Source organism: Impatiens glandulifera, chromosome 3, assembly GCF_907164915.1.
Source record: "Impatiens glandulifera chromosome 3, dImpGla2.1, whole genome shotgun sequence".
In the NCBI taxonomy this organism is placed as follows: Eukaryota; Viridiplantae; Streptophyta; class Magnoliopsida; order Ericales; family Balsaminaceae; genus Impatiens; species Impatiens glandulifera.
This window is the reverse complement of record NC_061864.1, coordinates 7,160,871-7,183,156: the sequence shown is the minus strand read 5'-3', so window position 1 is coordinate 7,183,156 and position 22,286 is coordinate 7,160,871. Positions and strand designations below refer to the sequence as shown.

General features: G+C 34.1%; 6 protein-coding genes across 6 annotated transcripts; 5 read left to right on the top strand and 1 right to left on the bottom strand.

Moving 5' to 3' along the window:
* Positions 1–483: 483 nt before the first annotated feature.
* LOC124929365 (pentatricopeptide repeat-containing protein At3g56030, mitochondrial) lies at positions 484–1,557 on the top strand. The gene has a single exon (XM_047469708.1). The coding sequence runs from the start codon at positions 490–492 to the stop codon at positions 1,477–1,479; it is 990 nt and encodes a 329-aa protein (XP_047325664.1). The 5' UTR covers positions 484–489; the 3' UTR covers positions 1,480–1,557.
* Positions 1,558–1,767: 210 nt separating this feature from the next.
* LOC124929615 (sister chromatid cohesion 1 protein 1-like) lies at positions 1,768–5,848 on the bottom strand. Its single transcript, XM_047470020.1, has 20 exons — positions 5,779–5,848; positions 5,626–5,693; positions 5,391–5,459; positions 5,251–5,309; positions 5,109–5,153; positions 4,990–5,009; positions 4,817–4,893; positions 4,539–4,656; positions 4,364–4,430; positions 4,182–4,260; positions 3,900–4,009; positions 3,427–3,692; positions 3,188–3,344; positions 3,018–3,109; positions 2,786–2,930; positions 2,598–2,694; positions 2,340–2,476; positions 2,160–2,250; positions 1,955–2,067; positions 1,768–1,868 (listed from the first exon to the last, which is right to left on the bottom strand). Exons 2-20 carry the CDS (start codon positions 5,676–5,678, stop codon positions 1,786–1,788), a joined length of 1,878 nt encoding a protein of 625 aa, XP_047325976.1. The 5' UTR covers positions 5,679–5,693; positions 5,779–5,848; the 3' UTR covers positions 1,768–1,785.
* A 3,429-nt stretch (positions 5,849–9,277) lies between these two features.
* On the top strand, positions 9,278–11,308 carry LOC124932252 (laccase-12-like). Its single transcript, XM_047472871.1, has 5 exons — positions 9,278–9,361; positions 9,468–9,619; positions 9,683–10,056; positions 10,130–11,095; positions 11,178–11,308. The coding sequence occupies exons 1-5, from the start codon at positions 9,278–9,280 to the stop codon at positions 11,306–11,308; spliced, it is 1,707 nt and encodes a 568-aa protein (XP_047328827.1).
* Positions 11,309–11,577: 269 nt separating this feature from the next.
* LOC124932254 (dehydration-responsive element-binding protein 2A-like) lies at positions 11,578–13,395 on the top strand. Its single transcript, XM_047472872.1, has 2 exons — positions 11,578–11,929; positions 12,165–13,395. Exon 2 carries the CDS (start codon positions 12,185–12,187, stop codon positions 13,028–13,030), a length of 846 nt encoding a protein of 281 aa, XP_047328828.1. The 5' UTR covers positions 11,578–11,929; positions 12,165–12,184; the 3' UTR covers positions 13,031–13,395.
* A 3,384-nt stretch (positions 13,396–16,779) lies between these two features.
* Positions 16,780–18,698, top strand: LOC124931685 (dehydration-responsive element-binding protein 2A-like). The gene is made up of 2 exons (XM_047472209.1): positions 16,780–16,991; positions 17,464–18,698. Exon 2 carries the CDS (start codon positions 17,489–17,491, stop codon positions 18,356–18,358), a length of 870 nt encoding a protein of 289 aa, XP_047328165.1. The 5' UTR covers positions 16,780–16,991; positions 17,464–17,488; the 3' UTR covers positions 18,359–18,698.
* A 2,315-nt stretch (positions 18,699–21,013) lies between these two features.
* On the top strand, positions 21,014–21,690 carry LOC124931268 (wound-induced protein 1-like). The gene has a single exon (XM_047471699.1). The coding sequence runs from the start codon at positions 21,214–21,216 to the stop codon at positions 21,544–21,546; it is 333 nt and encodes a 110-aa protein (XP_047327655.1). The 5' UTR covers positions 21,014–21,213; the 3' UTR covers positions 21,547–21,690.
* The last annotated feature ends 596 nt before the right edge of the window (positions 21,691–22,286 follow it).

The window sequence follows — 22,286 nt, the reverse complement described above, 5'->3', positions numbered from 1 at the left end:
TATTTTGATTTGAATAGAATAGAATAGTTATAAAGTTCCACTCAATTGGGACTAATTTATTTATATGCTGATGCTGGTCTCGTCAACAAACAAACAGTTTAAAAGAAGGTTTAATCCTGACTATAATGGAGGAATGAATTTTAGTCAAATACAATCATCATTCATCATTGATCGAGTAAACTAGCTATCTTCTTCATACTAATGATTGATTATCATTTAAATATTATTCTCTCGCAAAATAGGGAACTAAAAAGGGGTTTGTTGACAAAATTATACATTATATCATCATTATCATCCTTAGTGGGAGGAACTTGGAAGTGCTGACATTTATGGGCGAAAGTGGATTGGGCCTTAATAATGTGGGCTAGCAACTGAGTACTTGTTTTAATGGGCTTAGACATCAATAATAAGTCCATTAAGCGGCTATATTAACAGTATAAATGGATTGAATTAAACGGCTACTCTCACACAGACACACACACACAAACCATGAGAGACCTTTGCAGCCGTATTCTTAAAACCTCAATTTGGGCATCCCAAATAAACTGTCGTTTACTGAGCTCCAAGAGCCGCCGCAACTCCATACCGGACTGGCCATCATCCTCTCACTACGACGATCTAATTAACGTCGCCGGTCGTGAGCGAGACTTCGCCACCGTCCGTCGCCTCCTCAACAAACGAATGGTAGACGGATTCTTCAACACCACAGACACTTTCAAATTCATCTTTAACGATCTTTCAGTTCTCACCGATCTAACCGAATCCCTATCTCATCTCGACGCCGGACTAACGCGAAAACACTCCTTCGATTCCCTGATCCTAGCTCTGTCTCGCGTCCGCCGCACTGACGAGGCCCTCCTAGTTGCAGACGAGATGCTGAAACGGCGGTACGGTGCGAATGCGGTGACGTTCCATCCTATTCTGAACACGCTTGCGAAGAAAAAACAGCTGAAGGAAGCGTGGAGAGTGGTGGACTTGATGAGAGAAAATGATATCCATATGGATATCACCGGTTACAATTACATCCTGACTGCGTACTGCTGCGCAGGGGATATGAAATCTGCAACGGATTTGTTGGAGAGAATGGAAGAGGAGGAGAAGCTGCAGGCGGATTCACGTACTTACGACGCACTGGTGCTGGGGGCGTGTAAGGTAGGGAAGGTGGAAGGGGCTCTGATGGTGATGAGGCGAATGGAAGAAGATGGAGAGAAGGCGATATTGTTCTCCACGCATGGGCATGTCATATGGGGAATGCTCAGGGTGGGCTGTTTTGAGCAGGCGATTGAGTTTGTCATGAGCTACGCTGGGAGGGACAAGGCTTTGGATACCCAGAGTTTTGGGAGTCTTGCTAGCCGTTTGATTGGCTTCAGAAAGTTTCAACAAGCTCGTTTAGTTTTGATGGAGATGGAAAAGAGGGATTTGCCTATGGGTGATAAGCTAAGAGAGTTTTATTATTCCCAAGAAACAACAACTTCTTAGGCACTTGTGTGTTGTAGTAGTAAACAAGATTTGTATCAGACCCATTTACTAATTACAAAAAAATAGGATAGTAATTATCAAAATAGCCAAATACCCCATCCATCTAATGCAAAATAAAGAAACTTTTTTCTTTCAAAGAAGACCTTAAAAATTAAAATAATGCATTGTCATTCATACATATTGCAGCATTTGAACTACTATGAATGCTCAATTCCCACGAAGTTTTTTTTTTTTTGTCTAAATACTTATCCAACCGCCTTTCTCAAAATAATAATATGAAAATTAAAATCATACATACTTTCCTTTTCACATCTTAGCCCCTCTTGAGATGACTATGTCTTCATATGCTGCTTTTTGCTCAACTCTTATGAAATCCTTGGAAGCAAGAACTGCCAAAACCATGAAGCTATGTTTTACTAAACATTTACAAGGTAGGTTTTCTTTTTTATGTCTAAATTCAAAAGGAGATTTATACCACAAGTTTGATAAAAGAGAAGGGCTGCTGTTCTTTTGTTCATGCCATTGGTAAGCTGATTCAGAGATTCTGTTGAAGTATTTCCAGGTGTCTCAAAATGTGTCTTTAGCTGCCTGATGGCATCAATCAACCAAACCACCACACCATCAATTTCAACAATAACAATAAACAACAACAATTACACAAATCAAACAAAGCAACTCACATTCTAATACAATCAGTCATATGGTCCACCTGTTGATCAAAGGCCGGGAAATGGGCTTGTGTTTGTGTAGGCCCAGTTTCAACCAACAGCTCTGCAAAAGCAAATTAACAATATTCATTCATGGCTAGTAGTCTAGTAGTAATGATGTACAAAGAAGTAGGCATATATAGGATGCTTTACCAGGCGTTACGCCATCTTCAGAAAGTCTCGATAGCTTAAAGTTGGGTTCGGCATGCAGCAACGAGTTCTCCTCCTCAACGGGTTCCAGTCCACTTCTGCTGTGTTTCGATGAAGAATAAGGCCTTTTCTTGTTCAATCTGAGAATTTTATTGAATGAATTTTAGGACAAGGCATGGTAAAACTAAACCGTTGTGCACAAAAGGAAATTGAACCCCCTTCTTCTTAGTGGCATAATAAGTCGGGTAGGCAACTACTAACCGGCCCGAGTTAGTATCAGAATTAAGTGTCATGAAATCGTATGCAGATCCAGAACTAGGATTAGATCTCACTTCATCTTCTGCTGTGAAATTATATCATTATTAACCTTAAATAACTCAAAAGGTTCATTAGCAAAAAAAAGTTTAAAAAACATTCTGGAAGTTCAGTACGAGGATTTGTCTATTTACCAAATTCACTGGCCTTATTATTAATCCCCGATACATTGTTAAGCTCTCCCGTCAGAATATCGTTATTGTGGATATCTGACCGTAGCTTCTCAACGGAACTGCCCAATGGTTGGGATCCAACTCCACTTTGAAAATCTTCAAAAGGCTACTTGATATACAAGAGTTTCCCCAACTTAGACTTGACAAACCTGGTTCAACTGTGCTAGAATATAATCTTAAGGGCTTTACTTACTTCATATCGTGAAGGATCGTTGTAGTCACGCCCATCTTGACGCGATGATGAAGATGGTCTTAGAGGTTGTTGTTGGTCTGAGGAGATAGTCACTGGATAACATAGTTGACAAAAGTTAGTTGGCATTTTTTACAAGAAAACAAAATTGTTTAACAAAAGAGAACTCTAACCAGAAGGTGAATCATGGGTACTTCTCCTCCATAGTTCCAAAAGAGGTGGTGGATAATAAACTTCTCCACTTCCAGATGCAAATAACCCACAAATTAGGACAACAGGAGGCAAATCCATAAGCTTGGCAATTTTCTTCGAGGGCGGAAGATTGAAACGCTAAAAGCATTAACCTAAAGTAAGCACTCAATAATCTATGTTACTTAAAGAGTAAAGGAATCTAAATGGTATAAATTTTTACCTTTCTCCTTTTCCCCTCTTTTTTAGAGACAATGTCAGCTGTACTTTGAAGCCAGGGCTGATACACATTACCTGGAATGATCATTTGATCATAATCCATCAAAATTGCTCGTCGTGGTTTTCTTGTTCTCCTCACAACAACATTATTGGATGTACAATTGTCAAGCATTGTTTGATCAGGTTGCTGGTTCAGTTGGTTTTCAGCATGCTGGTCGAGGATCTCGTTCCATTGATTCTCAAGATGGTGGTGGTCTTGGATTTCATCGGCTGTGACAACAATAAAAGGATTTAGCTGTTGTGGAAACAACTTAAAATTTTTCATCACTCACTTGTGACAGTTATAAGGTACACTTTTGTGTGATATTAACCTTTCTAATAAATCAATGATTCTTTTGCATCCTTTCAAAAGAACATCAACGCTTCTAATGGAAAATCACATTCAAAAGAACTAGAGGCATGATTGTTATCACTTACTTTGTTGAGGCTTTGGTTGATTAGGAGTAGAGTTAGTATTAACAGTTGGGATTTCTGCATCGCGATGACTAAAATGTGATTGCATCTCTTCATCCCCCTCAATATCAAACCTGGTGCAAGAAGAATAATGAGAAAAGTTTCAAAGTATGGAAAGTCTTATGAATGACTCACTATTTTTTTAATACATAAATGAAAAGTGTTGTTCCCTAAATAACCCTCCCAAACTAGTTTATAAAAGAAACTCTAGAGTGCAAACAATACACAATCAATCATGGTCAATACCTCTCAAAGTGATTGAATGGGACATAGCTTTGTTGGCATGCATTAAAACAGTCTAACAAAGTGATATCGTTGTTATCAACTGCAAACGAGAATATTAGACTTATTAGAAGTGGAAATTGACATAGCTTCCAAATGCCCAATGTCAGCCAGTACAAAAGAATAAGGATTTAGAAAAAAGGTACCTTGATGGCATTGATTTTCTTCCATCAATTTGTTGTTGACGAAAGGGTCCTCCAAACTATCTAGACGCTGCACATCGGAAGGTGTGAAGTAACTATTAAAGTTAGTTTCTGTATGGAGTTGTAATTTGTGTGGATAATCGTAATTAGAAGCATGGCTAATGAAACGTAGACTTACCATTGCAAAATAGCCCGACTGCTGGAAGACCATCTTTGTTTTTATATTTGAAAGGGACTGCTCAATCTCTCCTAGATCTGCCTCTTCTTGATTATCAGGCAAGGTGACTGCTTCAACACTATAAATATTAAAGAGGTAAAAATTGATGACTTATTTAATACTCCTTTATAATAAAATCACAATTAAAAATTCTAAATCTCAAATTAAAGAAGCCCAAAGTTTCGTAGGACAAAACATCAATACAGACATAGAAGAAGACTTAAGTTAGGATGTCATACTTGGCCCGACATTTACTCTTTGGGAGGAGAGTACGATCTGGAACTTCTTTTACTTTCCATGCTTCGTTTATTTCAACCTGATAAACTCGACAAAGAAGAATTTTCGTCATCTTGATGACTTGAATAACATATGTAACAGAGAAACAAAATTATTTGAGCAAGTTTTTGCATACCAGAAAGCGAGTGACATCCTCTATGTAACAAAACAGGAAAGAAATGTTAATTGGTCATTCAAAATTGCATGTCGAAATAGAGAACTAGAGAAAAGAAAATAGAATAAACGAAAGGTTACCATATAATATTTTCACTTTACGATCGTAAACTATCACAACTCCTTCTGAAAATAACAAAACAAAACAAGTCTTCTGTTCAGGTTTAGAGGCTAAAAATCAAATTTAAATCGAAACCTGTATGCACAAATTAATGAGACACACCCATGAGTATCCCGGACAATCTCAGAGCCATTGGAACAGTTGGATTCAGAATCTCTTCGCTGTTGGATTGAAAAAAACAAAAATAGAGAAACAGATGAGTTGGTCTTAAGAAGAAGAAGAAGAAGAAGTTATTTGCTGACCAAATTTTGATAATATTAAGCTTATCCAGTTTCTTCCGATTCATTTTAGCGTGCAATGTTGCTGCCATCCTTCACCACAAACACACAACACAGAGAGAGAGAGAGAGATGAATGTCTAGTCCGGACAACTGTAGTGGTTATGAATAAGAAGGCAAATGAACTGAATAATGAAATGGAACATGGAGAATTTACGTTCCGATTTGATGCTGAATTAGACAGAATAAGAGAAGATTACCATATCTGACCAAGTGGTGCTTTCCGAGCTAAGAGTTGATGAGAGTAAAACATTCCGATCGTTCGTGACTGTATAAGTATAATCAGCAATTACAATTAAGCCTGAAGGTAAAAGATGGAAGTAATTTACATTGAAGTTAGAGAGAGTTATTACTCGTTACTGGACCGAAGGATGTAGTTAAACACACTTGTGATTGCAATTTGCACACACACGCAGAAAACGAAGATGTTGCTCGCGGAAAAGAGAGAAACAAAATAGAGAAGACTTCACGCCATGTTAATCGTCTCTGTAGAGAGAAAAGTTGAAATGTGAAGTGATAGAAGAGGAGAGATGGCGCGCACAGTTTGTTAGTATTCTGTTCTGCAACAAATTACCGGCCAGGCCCCACACACACACGCGGATTGTTATTCTCTGTAGCACGTGGCGATCCTTTTCGAATACTACTGGTCCTACCTCATATTTAATTTATTTGAAAAGCAAGCATTACAAATTGAAATTGAAAGATCATCTCAATGTCGCCAGTGAGAGGGTTTTTGATCTCTAAGAATAAACTGCATTTACAGAAAATGGAATATATCAAGAAGAAGAAGAAGAAGAAGAAGACGATGAACAGTACTAGCAGGCAACCTGTGGAAGCTCTTGGATAATAAATAGTTGAGTCTCTAAGTCGTACTTTGAGTTCGATCGGCTTCGATTAGCAAGCGCTTCCCCTTCCTCTTCTTCGCATTATCGTTGATGACAATGTCTTGAACTCTCAGCGGCATTCCCTCCCTCAGTCGATATTTCTCCATTTTAGCCTTTTCGAAAGGCGCGGGGGCTTGGTTTCTCAGCCTCTTCTTGATCGAATTCTTCGCCCTCGTCTTCTTCATCGTCGTCGCCATTGGAGAAATCCTCTTCATCTTTGTCTGTATTTAGTGATTAGTTCTTCAGCCCTTCTTCACCGGGGATAGCTATGGTTGAGCCCAGCGCAATGTGAAGGTCGGTGAGGAGGACAACGTCGGAAGTGTGAGTGAGCGAGCGTCTGAATAACCGTCGTCTAGGGTAACCGTGACTGCCCTAACGTGGATTTTTAAGAATTCATCATTTTATAAAACTTCTGATTACAATATATATTTTATATTTCACCTTAACTATTTTTTTTAAATAATAAATAATAAAATATTTTAAAATTATAATTTAATATTTTTTTTAAATTATTAATACAAAATGATATAAATGAGAGTGATTTAAAATCAATAATAAAAGTATTACAATTTTTTTTTAAAAAAAAATTAAATAAAGTAGACCACAATATAATTCACCAATATTATCAATTTATCCGAGTAAAAATATCTTAAAGAAGATCTCTCAATTGGATACAATTGGGATATATATAATCTATTTATAATTTTAAAAATCAATGATAATTAAAAATAAAATATTTAAAATATATATATAAATTAAAAATATATTTGTTTAATATCTTGTTCTAAATTATAATTGATCTTAATAATCATAAAAATATATATATATAAATTACAAATATTATATTTATTTAATATATATATATATATAATTTAATATAATTTCAAAATACTTTATTGATTATGGAGAAATAGTTCCTGTGGCATCATAATAAGCTCATTTTCTATATAAAAAGGTGGGAAACATATGAAATTCGAAGTGGAAAGCAGATAAATTCAATAAAAGAGTTCAAAAGATCTCTACAAACGTTAATTTTGTATTATTAGTGTGATTTTTTTCATAAATGTAATGCTCCATTTTATAATAAAATTGTATGAATCATTTAAAAAAATTAAAAAACCTTTATTATTGTTTTAAATAAAATCATTAACTGAAAATATGAAATTTGTACTTTGGATAGGAAAGGTATCAGGGCAAAATGATGTGACAATAAAAAAAAAAAAAAGTTGAGAATATGGTATTCTTATTCTGATTTATAAATTAAATATTAAATAGTATTTGAAATTTAAATTTTAATACATCTTATAAACATGTATCACTTCAACGATAATTTGATAAAAAAAATATGATATTTTTTTCTAAGCAAAATCAGAAAAAACTATTCCACTAAGGTCCATTTATTTTTACAGTTATGGTCCATTTTCGGCTTAAATTATTGGTGAGTAGAGAACTTAATTAATATTTTGATTTTCAACTCAATTGAATTATTTTTTTAATGTTTTGATCATTTAATCTATTTGAATTTCTCAACCCCTTCTAGGGAAATGATTGTTAACAATTTATTGGAAGGTCCTCTAATCCATTGATTTTAGGATGATATAACTTCTTCTATTATTGTTGTCATTTGAGTCATATTATTGTTATCCTTTTATACTGTGTGATAGATAAATAATTATCGTTCTTAACAAAAATAATAAATAATAATAATAATAATAATAAGAGTCGGTATCACTATTGCTGGTCAAACTTCCTTTCATAAAAAAAAAATTATTATTATTATTTACTTGGGCTACCAAAATGTCATTTATTTCCTTAATCATGATAGCAAACAATGAAAATTAAATCCCAAGCAAAGAAAAAGAGAATGAAAAGTGAAAAAAGAAAGAAAATAACTACCTTTGTTGACAAACAAATGAAACTATTTGACTAATTACCTGCAGACATTAATTTTGTCTTACTGGATTCTTCTATCAAGTTCTTCCCCCAACTATTATAAACTTAACAACTTACATGATTAAACATAGCTGACGTTGAAATGCATTTCATTAACTAACAAAACCACGTCAAATGATGAAGTGGAGATAAACCATTAGTTAGGTTAAAGGTTAGGTCTAAAAAATTATCAATGGTTGATTCTTATAGTATATACCCATAAAATCCTTTTTCTTTAAATGAGACTATTATTTCATTAAATCATAACATGAGTTCACGATTTATATGTATCACAAGTCATCACAAATAAGACAGACATCTATTTATTAAGAATTGGATTCTTCAAATGACTTATGTTGTTTGCGTTTTGTAGCTATTTAGGTCAGTCCGCCTACATATTATGCACTTAAGAAATTCTCTCTATTTAAGTATGATTATATATTGGCTTTTTTGAGTAAGATAAAGAAAAAATCAAACCCCACTAAGGTAGTTCAATGGTAAAAGACGACTTAACAGACCAAAATGTCACGATTTCAATTTTATCTAAAAGCGCTTTGAGTTTAAGCGATCATGACTTTGGTGTGTCATTCTAGTTCTCCTTTCATTCCAAAAAAATCAATCTAAATATATTTGTAAGTATTTAAATTATAAAATTAGGAGTAGAATTAGAAAGAAACAATAATTACAAAATAAAACTAGTATTGTTGTATGTTTGGATGTGATGGTGAGGGTAATATAATTATTGTGTTTTTTGAAATTCATCCTCCAATGGTGAAAGACTTATAGGACAAGCAATGCAATCTTCTTTGTTTTCATGTGTTGGGTTAATTTGCCAGTTGGTGCACCAACTATATACTTTGCCAATACTGGACTGAGTTAACTTAATTACCATCTAATTCATTATTAACATTTTAACCTTGATAAGAACTAGCTAAGTTCTCTCCTTTTAGTTTACCCCTATAAAAGTGGAAGCTTCTTCTTCTTCTTCCCCACTCTCATCCATCAAGCTGCATTGCATTTGTGCAATATCAATCTCATGGCTTCCTTCTTGTTCATCGTGTTTATCTTCGCCAATGCTTTGCCCACATTGGCCCAGATTGTCCACCAACACGACTTCATCGTACGACATATCTTCAATTGTGAAGGATTAATCTCCACTTTTAATTTGTATTATTAATTGCATACATTCTATCTATGGTTGAAATTGAATTGATGCATGCATGCAGGTGCAAGCGAGCAGAGTGACGAGGCTCTGTAAAACCCAAAACATTGTAACAGTCAATGGACAATATCCAGGACCCACTTTGGAAATTAACAACGGTGACACGTTGGTTGTCAAAGTTACCAATAGAGCCAAATATAACGTCACCATCCATTGGTAATTAATTACTAATTAATTTCTCATTTTATTTAACTTTTAACCAAAAACAAAACAATGCAGGCATGGAATTCGACAAATGAGAACCGCATGGTCAGATGGACCAGAATTTATAACTCAATGCCCGATTAGGCCAGGGACCAGTTACACTTACCGGTTCACGGTTGAAGGCCAAGAAGGAACGTTATGGTGGCACGCCCACAGCTCGTGGCTCAGGGCAACCGTTTATGGAGCCCTCATCATTCACCCAAAACAAGGAACTTCCTACCCCTTTGCAAAACCTAACCGCGAGACACCCCTTATTCTAGGTGAATGGTGGAATGCCAACCCAATTGATGTTGTTAGAGAAGCCACCAGAACAGGGGCGGCACCAAATGTTTCTGATGCATTTACCATCAATGGTCAGCCCGGGGATTTCTATAATTGTTCTAGCAAAGGTAAGATATGATTAAACGTTGTTCTATATTGAGTTTTTTGAATGACCAATATTCATAAGTTTGCTTTTTGCAGATACAATTGTTGTTCCGATCAACTCCGGAGAAACCAACATGCTCCGGGTCATAAACGCGGCCATGAACCAACAACTTTTCTTCACCGTAGCCAACCACAAACTCGTAGTTGTTGGTGCCGATGCTTCCTACCTTAAACCTTTCACCACCAACGTCATCATGCTCGGTCCTGGACAAACCACCGATGTTCTCATAACGGCAGATCAAACTTCCGCCCGATACCACATCGCGGCTAGTGCCTATCAAAGCGCACAAGGAGCCCCATTTGACAACACAACCACAACTGCCATCCTCCAATACAACACATCGTCTTGCTCTTCCAAACAAAAGTGTGTATCCACTAAACCCGTCGAAGCAAACTTACCCAAATTCAACGACACTCGAATCGCAACTAAATTCACCACTACCCTCAGAAGTCCTCGAAAGGCACCTGTACCAACCGACATCGACGAAAATCTCTTCATCACGGCCGGGTTAGGGCTTAACAAGTGCCCATCCGGTTCCAACGCAAGTAAATCTTGTCAAGGTCCAAATGGAACACGTTTCACGGCCAGTATGAACAATGTCTCTTTCATCCTCCCGTCTAAGGTCTCCCTTTTGCAAGCCTTTGACCAGGGAATTGGAGGAGTTTACACCACCGACTTCCCACCAAATCCGCCGCTGAAATTCGACTACACAGGCAACGTGAGTCGTTCTCTCTGGCAACCTATCTCGGGAACCAAAGCTTACAAGCTAAAATACGGAGCGAGAGTTCAAGTAGTCTTGCAGGGAACGAACATCTTCACGGCAGAGAACCACCCGATTCACCTCCATGGATACGACTTCTACATCGTGGCAGAGGGTTTCGGAAACTTTAACCCTAATACAGATACGGCCAAGTTCAACCTTATTGATCCGCCAATGAGAAACACCGCAAGCTTACCTGTCGGTGGGTGGGTCGTTATTAGATTCGTCGCTGATAATCCAGGTAAATTAACTATTAATTAATGATTGATCATGTGATTCATGACATATTGTCATGTCCAATGATATTTAACAATTATATATAGGAACATGGATAATGCATTGTCATTTGGATGCACACATAACGTGGGGATTAGCTATGGTCTTTGTGGTGGAGAACGGTATCGGCGAATCTCAGAAGTTGGAGCCGCCTCCGGCAGATCTACCGGTGTGCTAGACGTACACAAATTCAATCGGACCAATAACACAAGATGAATGGGTCTAGGATTAATTAAAAGCAAATTATGTCTGTTTTTAATATAGTATATAGATGGCAATACGACCATGATGAATATGTATCTTTCATTGTATTCTTTTTGAGTGTACGTGGTCTTAGAAATAAAATAAAATATTAAAAAAAAAAAGAGACTAAATTGTTATTTGTGGTAAAGTTGAGAGGTGGAATTGAATAAATTTGCCTTGGGAAAAGGGTAGGGCGGGAAATCTTAGGGACAAAGAAAAGGAGAAGCATGTGCAGGCAGTTATCCAAAAGTGGTTCGGGAAAGTTCTTAAGCGACACGTGCTAGGTTCGGGGTCTCTCTCACGAGCCAAACGCGACCATGCTTTTGCCACGTAATCCAATTAAGTAAAAATATCTCAGCCTTATTTTATTCGTCGAAATATCTAGACAGAATGCTATACTATAAATAACTACTACTGCCATTGCTTCCAGAGATTTCCCGATTCCTCTTTCATATCTTCTTCTTCTTCTTCATTAATCTAACAAAAGGATCACAGCCAGCCAGAGAAACAAGTTTATTGATCCAAGTCTTCTTTCATCCGCTAACATCAGGGAAAGGTTGGTTCATTCTTCTTCTTCTTCTACGATCTTTATCAAACTCAATTCGATTTCATCCACCGTTTGTTACTGATGAAATCGTCTTATTAACTTCTGATTATAATAGTAACCAAGTTTAGTAGATGCATTTGGCACATTTGGAGCTAGGGTTTCTGACGAATTTTGGGAAATGGGTTTCTAGTTTTCAAGTGTTTAGATTACTCTTAGACTCATTTGTTCATTTCTTGTTATTCAGTGTTTACAGAAACAAGAAGAATGGCTCTACTAGATCAAGTATATAATAATAATAATTCCAGTTCACTGCCGGTGGATTACACTAGGAAAAGGAAATATAGAAGTAGACGTGATGGGCGAAATGTAGCAGAGACATTAGCTAGATGGAAAGAACACAACGAGAAACTTGATGATGGGGACAATCCAACTCGCAAAGTTCCAGCCAAGGGATCTAAGAAAGGATGCATGAAAGGAAAAGGGGGTCCTGAAAACGGTAGATGCAACTACAGAGGGGTTAGGCAGAGAACATGGGGGAAATGGGTAGCTGAAATCCGGGAACCAAACAGGGGAAGTAGACTCTGGCTTGGAACTTTCGACACTGCTGTTCAAGCTGCTCTTACTTATGATGATGCAGCTAGATCCCTTTTTGGACCTTGTGCTCGTCTCAATTTTCCTAACGACTTACCCTCGAACCCAACTACGTCTGGTTCTGATTACACTGCCGGGGCCTCTTCTAGCGTTTCGGATGGTTGTAGCAAGTCTGAGATAAAAAGGGAAGCGGTTGAGTGGGAAAAGCTCCAGACGGCAGAGGTAGATGGGGCAGAGTGTAGTAATAAGGGGACGGAAGAGATGTTTGATGTGGAAGAGCTTATGCATCTTCTTGAGAATGATAGTAATGGGAATGTATCAGATGAGAAAGGTGGACAGGGATTAAGCAATTTGAATATGGAATCAGTTGGACAGGCTTGGAATTTGTGTGATCATCAGAAGGAGGGGAGTCTGCAGCACATGAACATGGACAATGGTGGTCTGGATTTCTTGGATCCGTTCAGACCGGAAGACAACAATTTCATGTTACAAGAGTTGGGATATCTTGACATGGAGTGAAAGATTTAGTCCAAGACCATTTTGTTGTTGTTGTTTGTAATTGATATAGTGGGGCTGTCTTGTTATTAACATTCGTTTGCTTTGAAGCTTAGAATTACAATGTACGTGGACTTGTAATTATCCTCTTAGGTTTTAGATTTTAGAGGATTTTAAAGTAGCTGATGAAGATGGATCCGAGCAATTTTTTTGTAATAATGAGTGGAGTGGAGTGGAGTGGTGGGGGAGTGAGTATATGCTTGTTTTTATATTCTCATTACTGCCATGCCATGCCACCACTAAACCTAGAGGACCACAACATCAAAATAATCTGATGCTATTCTCCAATCTTAAATATGTAATAAGTCAACTTTGTTACTTTGTGTATACTGAAATACAATTGAAAATTTAATGGCATTAAAGTTATTTCATTTCCTAAGTTGCAAGTGTCTAGGTTAATTATGCAATTGAATGACATTAATAAAGCTAATTGAAATACTATGTTGAGAAAATGCCTAGGCTAATTATGCACATATTTTCATTCATATACCTCATATCATCATTTTTATTGATAAATTTGTTTAATTTTATTTTATTTCTTTTTGTAACATTGTATAAAAATATAATTTTGAGATAATATCTAACATTATTAAAATTATTTTTTATTTACTTTTAAGTTTTGTTGTAATCACCCAACTAGTTTAATAATTAGAAATTTCATTATGTTTCACTAAAATTATAAACTCTTATATGTACAGATTTATTTTATAAAAATAAGAATTACAAGAGTATTTAAATTTAACTGGCACTTTTAAAATATAAACAAAATATTATTTATATATAAATATTTTAACTCATTAATTAATTGATATTGTAACCCCGGGAAGTCCTGCCCGTAACTTAGTATTTGTCGAATGTCACGTGGCAATACGGGGATCTGGGGTGGCTCAAGGTTCGATGGTTTCAACTTTGATTTGCGTATCAGACATCTTTTTAAAATAGTACGCAACTTTTAAAATTAATTATAAAAAATAATTAATTTTATTCAAATTTTAATAATATGAGAATTTGTTGTAACCAAATAACAATTTGAAATTAAATTCAATTTAAATTAATCAAATATAATTAATTTAAAAAATATTTATTTAAAACAGAGTCGCCAAATGATTTTAAAAAAATCAGTAAAATGTACGTATATAAATTACTTTATACTAAAGTTTTCATAAGAGATTCGTTATTTGGCTACGCTCGGAAAAGGGTTTTTATGTTTTATCTTCCGCGCCCGTTGAAAACGATTTTATTTTTTAAAAGTTTGGCTATCAAAATATTTATTATAACATTTATTTCATTTAATTAGTAGTCCAGAGTACTAAACAAGAATAAGTTTAGATTACGTTAATAATTGTACAAAATTATTTAAAAGTAGATACCTACGATTATGGTTATATAAGATTGAGTACAAGACCTAAAAACATTAGAAAAGTATTATAATTTAAAAATAAATTTCAAACGGAGTCTTAGTCAAAATATTTGTTTGAGAAATATCCTGAAAATATTTTAAAATCATTTTCTGACCTCTCGGAATTATTTAAAAATGGTAAGAGGTTCCAAAATTACAAAAATAATTTTGGATTTTGAAAAATGAAACCAAACAAGTCATAGGACCGAAGTCCTAAGGGTTGGGTCTGTTTTTACTTTTTACCGGTCGGAGACTAGATGGGCTTAGTGTAGACTAAGGAAGCTCTTGATCGGGGCTTAGGATGCTCGGTCGGAGGACCGAAATGTTCGGTCCTGAGGTTCGGGAGGCTCGGTCCCAAACTCGAATTGTTAGGTCCTAGGACTGGGAGTCCCGGTCCTAGATTTAGATTTCTCAATCGTGGGTCCTAGGAGTCTCAATCATAGGTCAAACCTCTCGGTCATAGGTAAAAACCATCGGTTAGATTTCTCGGGTTTTGATCAAGAACACCGGTCCTAGTGCTCGGTCCTAGGTCAATTTTCTCAGTCCTTAGTCTCGGTCCTATCTCTCGATCCTTAGTCCTACAAGAGGTCCAAGAACACCGAATATTCTTCATTTGGTATGAAAATTGCAGGTTTTGTATCTTTTGATACACATCATGAAAACATAATTTGTAAGTTGTTATCAACTCCATTTGATGTATGGATCATAACCTATAATCTTAAAACCAATCAATCAAACTCTAAGACAATTGATTTTTTAAAATGATTTTTAGTGCAAAATTTGAGAACTTTTAAATTAGGCCATTTCATGGCCTAATTATTGTTTCAACAACTTCGAAATAATGTTTATAATCGAACACCACCAAAACAAGAACATTAAGTATAACAAATTTTAAAATTAAAATTTAAACTTTTTTATTTCAAAATTTTATGTTCGATCAAACATGATCGGGATACATGTTTTATCATTTGAAAATCATTATGCAATTATTTGAATCGAAATTCAAGCTTAAAAACTAATATATATATATATATATATATATATATATATATATATATATATATATAATATTTAATAAACATAAAAAATACAATTCTAATAAAGGGAGCATAATGTCACGGGCTAAAATTAGATTCATGTGCCACTAAGTTAGATCGAAGAGATTTTAACTTAGTAAGCTTTTTAGAAACAAATAAAACTCAAATGCAGGAACACTTAGATAGAGAAACAAAGTTTGAGAATAATATTATATTAAATTGAATGAATATTTAATGATTTACAAAGGAATACATTTGAGGTATTTATAGGACTAATTACAACAACTATATTAATGATACTTCTCAACCACAATATTAATTATATAATCTTTTAACTACTCTATTAATGATATTCTCCTAACTAACTCATTGATGGGCCTATTACCCAACTACTATATTTATAGGCATTTTTTTCAATGCTTCTAAAATATTTCTTATAGGGGGGCTTACTTGGATGGTTGGGCCTCCTTTGAGTTAGGCCCAAAATATTTCTTGTAGTGGGCTTACTTGGATAATTGTGCCTTAGGCCAAGACTTCAATCAACCTCGCCATTCCCTTGAACGGGCCGTAACACATTAATGAGCCGCAACAATCAACTGAAACCAACAACATATTTTTTTTTAAACAAAAAAACATATTATTTTTATTTTAAATATAACTATTTAACATACATTTTAACCTCATATATATAAGAATTAATATTTATGACCTTTTCCAAAAAAAAATATTTATAAATAAAATAATTACTTGAAAACTTGTGCATGCATATACATCAATATTTAAAAAGATAGAACAATAAAATACTAATAATAAAAAGAGAAATGAGATGCAAAAAAAAAAAAAACATGTAAACAATATTATGTTGAAAACAAAGTTAAATGTAAAAAATAAAACAATAGGTTTAACTTTGTAAAATAAATAAATATATTTGTTTTAATAATAATAATAAATAACATTCTTAAGGGTTCTTAAGGTAGGGTCAACAAACTTCGTCACAAAGAAAAGGATGGATGGATAATGCAAGCGCGTAGTTATCTTTCTTTAGGGGGGTGGGATCTGCTGTTTCCTATCTCCTCCTCCCTTCATTGTTCTGGAAACCTCTCTTCGACACGTGGCAGAACTCTTTTCTGTTTCATGAATCATGAACTAAAATGCGGCTACGCTGTAGCCACGTAATCGATTGCGTATTATTTATTTATTATTTTATTTTATATAGAGAAGCGACCTCTTACCTACCTAACTGTATAAATAGCACTACGACCATCTTCTTCAAGCTTTCCCAATTCTAGAAACATCTATCAATCTTCTTCTTCCTTCCTTCTTTCCGATTCTTCATCTTAAAAGTTAAAACTATCTATCTGCTCATCTTAGAAGAATCACAACCAGTAATACGCCAGCTTTCACGAATCGACTCCACCAGAAGCAGCATCTCTATCGAACTCTTCTTCCTTCTTTCCTGCCTTGGCTGATTTCGTCTTAGTTCATAAAGGTAATTGCTTTATTTTCTCCCCCACTCTTCTCACTTTCTCAACTCAATCTTCGATTTCGTCGCTTAACCCTTCTCCTCTGTTTACTGTTTTATTTAGATCTTCAACTCCTCCTCCTCTTCATGATTCCATTTAATCAACTCCTGATGTATTTATTTGGCACATTAGAAGCTAGGGTTTCTTAAGAATTACTTGACTTCGTTTTCTAGGTTAGAAATTAGAATCATATATAATATCCAACTTTTTTTCTTTCTTTGATTGTCCTGTTTACATTTTAGTCTTTGTTTCTTGGAGACATTGTTTATTTTGAAATTTTGGGGGAAAATGAGTGAACAAGTCTTTAGTATGTTGCTTTGGGACCAAGTATGACTAAAGTATATATCTTGGGGAGTACTCAAGAGGTTTTCTGTATCTATCCAACTTTATCTTGGACGGCTTATGAATAAATTTTAGTTTCTGGTTTTGTGTTTACAGAATAACAACAACAAGAACAATCAACATGGTTCTGCTTGACCAACCATCTAATAATACTACAAGTACTTCAGTACCGTCAGTGGATTGCGCGAGAAAGAGAAAGTCAAGAAATAGGCGTGATGGGCGAAATGTAGCAGAGACATTAGCCAGATGGAAAGAGTACAATGAAAAGATTGACATTGCTAACGAGGATGATGCAAAGCCAGCTCGTAAAAGCCCTGCTAAGGGATCTAAGAAAGGATGCATGAAAGGAAAAGGTGGTCCTGAAAACACTGTATGTGACTACAGAGGGGTTAGGCAAAGAACATGGGGCAAATGGGTAGCTGAAATCCGTGAACCCAAGAGGGGTAGTAGACTTTGGCTTGGTACTTTTCAGACTGCAGTCCAAGCTGCTCTTGCCTACGATGATGCAGCTAAGTCCCTGTTTGGACCCTGTGCTCGTCTCAATTTTCCCAATCAAAAGCTCCCAACTACGTCTGATTCTGATTACACTGTGCCGGCCTCGAGTATTGTTTCGGGTGGCTCAGCAGATTCAAAGCAGATTAACAATATTGATGAAAACAAAGCTTGTTCAACAACAGTACAGAATAGTGAAACAACTGAGGAGGAGGAGACCTTTGAGGTCAGAACCAAGCCATCAGAGTATAAGCTGATGGATGAAATGTTTGATGCTGAAGAGCTTCTAAGACTTCTCGAGCCTTGGGATATATCTCCCCAGCTGCAGAATCCTGAGGGGAAGTTGGACGAGAAGATCAGTATTGAGCAGCAGCAGCAACAACAACAGCCTTGTGAAGTCATCAACAACTATGATTTTTTTGATTTCTTGAGTCCGTTCAGACCAGAAGACGAAGAGTCCATGTTAGGTGAATTAGGATACCTGGACTTGGAGCTGTGAATTAAGTTAAATCAGTATTGATCATTAATTTGCAATTGGAAGACAGACAGTGAATGAGGGCTGCTAAGCTAATTGTTGTTGTCCTCGGTTTTAAAATTAGGGGATGATTAAAGCTTGGTTCTTGTTGTGTTGGGGGTGATGGATCCGGATAATGTTGGCTTACATACATAATTATATATGATGTAGAGACACTAATACTAAAATAAGCAAAAGGGCGGAATCCCAATCAAAATCTGATTCTTTTTTTTTTTTTTTTTTTCTGATTTAGCAAGAGATGATAATGTATATTATGTACAGCATGGTTTGATTTATTATTATAACTATTATTATAGCTCTATCTCCAATGTGTGTATAAATATATATAGCTTAGTTTGATTTTAGTTTATTATGCCTAACTTCAAAATATATAGATCTAAATGTGTAAGCAACCCCAAACCCTTGTGTTAAATCAGGGTCACAGCCCATTTAAAAAAGAAAATAAGATATTAAATTTAATAATTTTTTTTAAACTTAAGATATATAAAATTTAAGAATTTTTGTTTTTGATGAGTTTAAATATACTAAAAAAATTACACATAAAATTCCTAATATTTTAAAATATTAAATACTAATCATATTTTAGTATATAATTAATTCAAATAAATAACATTATTATTTTAATTTCTTAAGTACTCTGATTTCAAATATCAATTCAAATATTTCAAACATTTTTTTGTTTTGCGATAAGTTCAAATATCGCTAAAAAGATTACACATGTTTGTATCAAAATGTGTGACAAAAATAGACGAATCTTTGAAATAAAAGTTTGTATCAAATGTGTGATAAAAAATAGAAAGATCTTTGAAAAAAAGGGTGAATTCTTAATATTTTGAAATATTAAATATTAATCATATTTTAGTAAATAATTAATCCAAATAAATAACATTGTTATTTTAATTTCTTAAGTACTCTAATTTCAAATATTCAATTTAGATATTTCAAACATTTTTGTTTTGTTTTGTGATGAGTTCAAATACCATTAAAAAATTTACACATATTTGTACCAAAATAGACGGAAGAAAATTCACTTCTTCACGCAGAACATAAATATTAAAAAGCCTTAACATTAAGATGGAGTGAATTCCTAATATTTTGAAATATTAAATATTAATCATATTTTAATAAATAATTAATCCAAATAAATAACATTGTTATTTTAACTTGTCAAGTACTTTAATTTCCAATATTCAATTGACATATTTCAAACATTTTTATTTTGTTTTGTTTGTGACATAGTCAAGTTTAGTTTATTTTCTTTACACAAATTCTGAAGTTTTTAGTGAAAATTAAAACTAAAACTTACTTGAGATATGAAGTATTTAATTTTAATTTTAGTTTTTTGTATAGAGATAGGTTTCTCTTATCCTCAAAATTGAGTATCCTTGTTAAAGGTTAAAACATCATTAACGTGTTGATATTAATTTGATATCCCTACCAAATATATTAAGATCTCTTAGTTTGTTATACTGGATTTTGTGTAAAAAAATATTATGTTTAAATAAAGTGCAAAGAGAATGTACTGGAGAGGTATTTTATAAAAGACAATGAAGATAAATAGTTGTTCTTTTGGACGAAGTGGTCATATCTTATGGGGCTTTGGTGAGTCACTTATGCATAACTTTCATTCATGAATCTTTCTTTAATTTATCATAACCAAATTTCACTTGGCCAACCTCCAAATATTGAATTATGCTTTGACATAATCCCCACCCGACCACATCACATCCAAATATAAAAGTATATTTCAATAAAGCTAATAATAATAATAATAATAATGGAGATTTGTCCACTTCTCACATACCGACATATAGAATAGTAATGTGATATTCATACTCTCTTGCATTTTCTCATTTTAAATAAAATGCATTCAAAATAATTTAAAATATTGAGATTATTTTATTGATGTTTTTTTATAATAATAATAAAAAAAAGGTCAAGAAAGTATGGCTTGAAACTAATTATATGGAATGGTCAATATACAAAGAAGAGATAAGTATATATATATATATATATATATATATACTAGCCAATCATTTATCCACGTCATCCTCCTCAACTTCCTTCCTTGTTTAATCTTTTTTATATATTTAAATAATAACTATTATATCACATATTATTATTTTAATTATAAAATTTATTAATTAAAATATATCTACTTTATAATTTTAAATATAAAAAAACTTAATTAATTGATCTTACAAAAATTTTAAATATATATTTTTTCAAAATATCTAAAAAATTTATTGATTGAGATTTTGAATAAACATAATTAAATATTATTTTATTATTATTTTTTTATCATATATTAATATCTTTTAAGTAAAAAAAAAATAAAAATACATTAAACATAACTTTTCAAACAGTCCATAAATTATTTTAAAAACTGATTGGTATGTCTGTCACGCAAAAAATGTGAAAATGTAAAAAAGTAAAAAAAAAAAAAAACTTTAACGTTTCCCCTCCTCCGTCGGTAAAGTAGCCGTTTTGAGCGGTAAATGTGCGGTGTAGAAAGACAATTTTAGCCCAGGCTCCATCTATATATATAGCTAGTACACCTGACTATCCTCTTCACAATATATTTATTTATCTCTTCTTCTTTTTCTCGGTTAATCAATCAATATATATAAACCCTAGAGAGAGAATCTTCTGTTCTGTCGGAGCTGGCGAATTCACAAGAAATTCTGGAGGAACTCAGTAATAAAGGGTTAGTGCTGGCCCTGTATGAAGCGTTGAGATCTCGAGACGTCGCAACGGTTACCAAGCTCTTGGGGTCCGATCTCGAGTGGTGGTTCCATGGCCCTCCGACCCACCAGTTTATGATGCGCCTCCTCACTGGCACCACAAAGCCAGAAGAACATTCCTTCGAATTCCTCCCTCAATCTCTCGCCGTTTTCGGATCAACCGTCCTCGTCGAAGGCTTCAATACCACCCGATCCATCTCCTGGATTCACGCCTGGACCCTCACCGATGGGATAATTACTCAGGTCAGAGAATACCTCAACACTTCCCTAACCGTCACCCGCTTCGGAAAACCCTCCTCCGCCGGCGAATCTTCCTCCATCTCGTCCCTCCATTGCCCCTCCATTTGGGAGAGCACTCTCTCCGATCAGGTCGGGAAATCGGTTCCTGGTTTGGTACTAGCTATTTGAACCGCCCGCTACTCATATCCGGTTCGTTTATAAATAATAAATAAAAAAAAGTACGTCCGAACCGGTTAATTAAAGTTTGTATTTATTTATTATAAAAAAAAAAAATGACGTGGTCATTCAGGGGCGAGTCTCCTTTATGTTTTATTATCGAGTTTTCATTAATAATAAAAATATTAATAATTATGCTTAATTGGTTGGTGACATGTTTCCCACGTTCCTTATTTATCGAAACGATACAAGGACGTGGATTAAATTACGGATATTTTTAGATGTGTTCATGTTGTTTACAGGTTACACGTCACCCCATATTAAAAATATAAAATAAGTTAGTTTAAGCGTAGTCTGCGTAGACATTATAAATAATAGTTAATTCATATATTACTTAATTAAATAATTAATTAATTAATGTTATACAACAATATTTTTATATATAAAGTTGAAGGATGAAGAAGATACTGTTTTTATGGATGAAACCTAAGACGTGTTATCTCCTAAGCATATGTTAATTACCTAATTATATAAGCCATTAATGTGTTTTCAAATGACTGAATAAATCATTGTTATCGAATCCCCTTCAAATTGAAGAAGACAAAAGACTGATTATTATATATATATAATTATATATATATATATAATTATATATATATATATATATATATATATCATTCTAATTATTCTTAATATATTCATATAAAAAAACAAAACAAACACTATTTATTTATGTCTACATAATTTTTTTT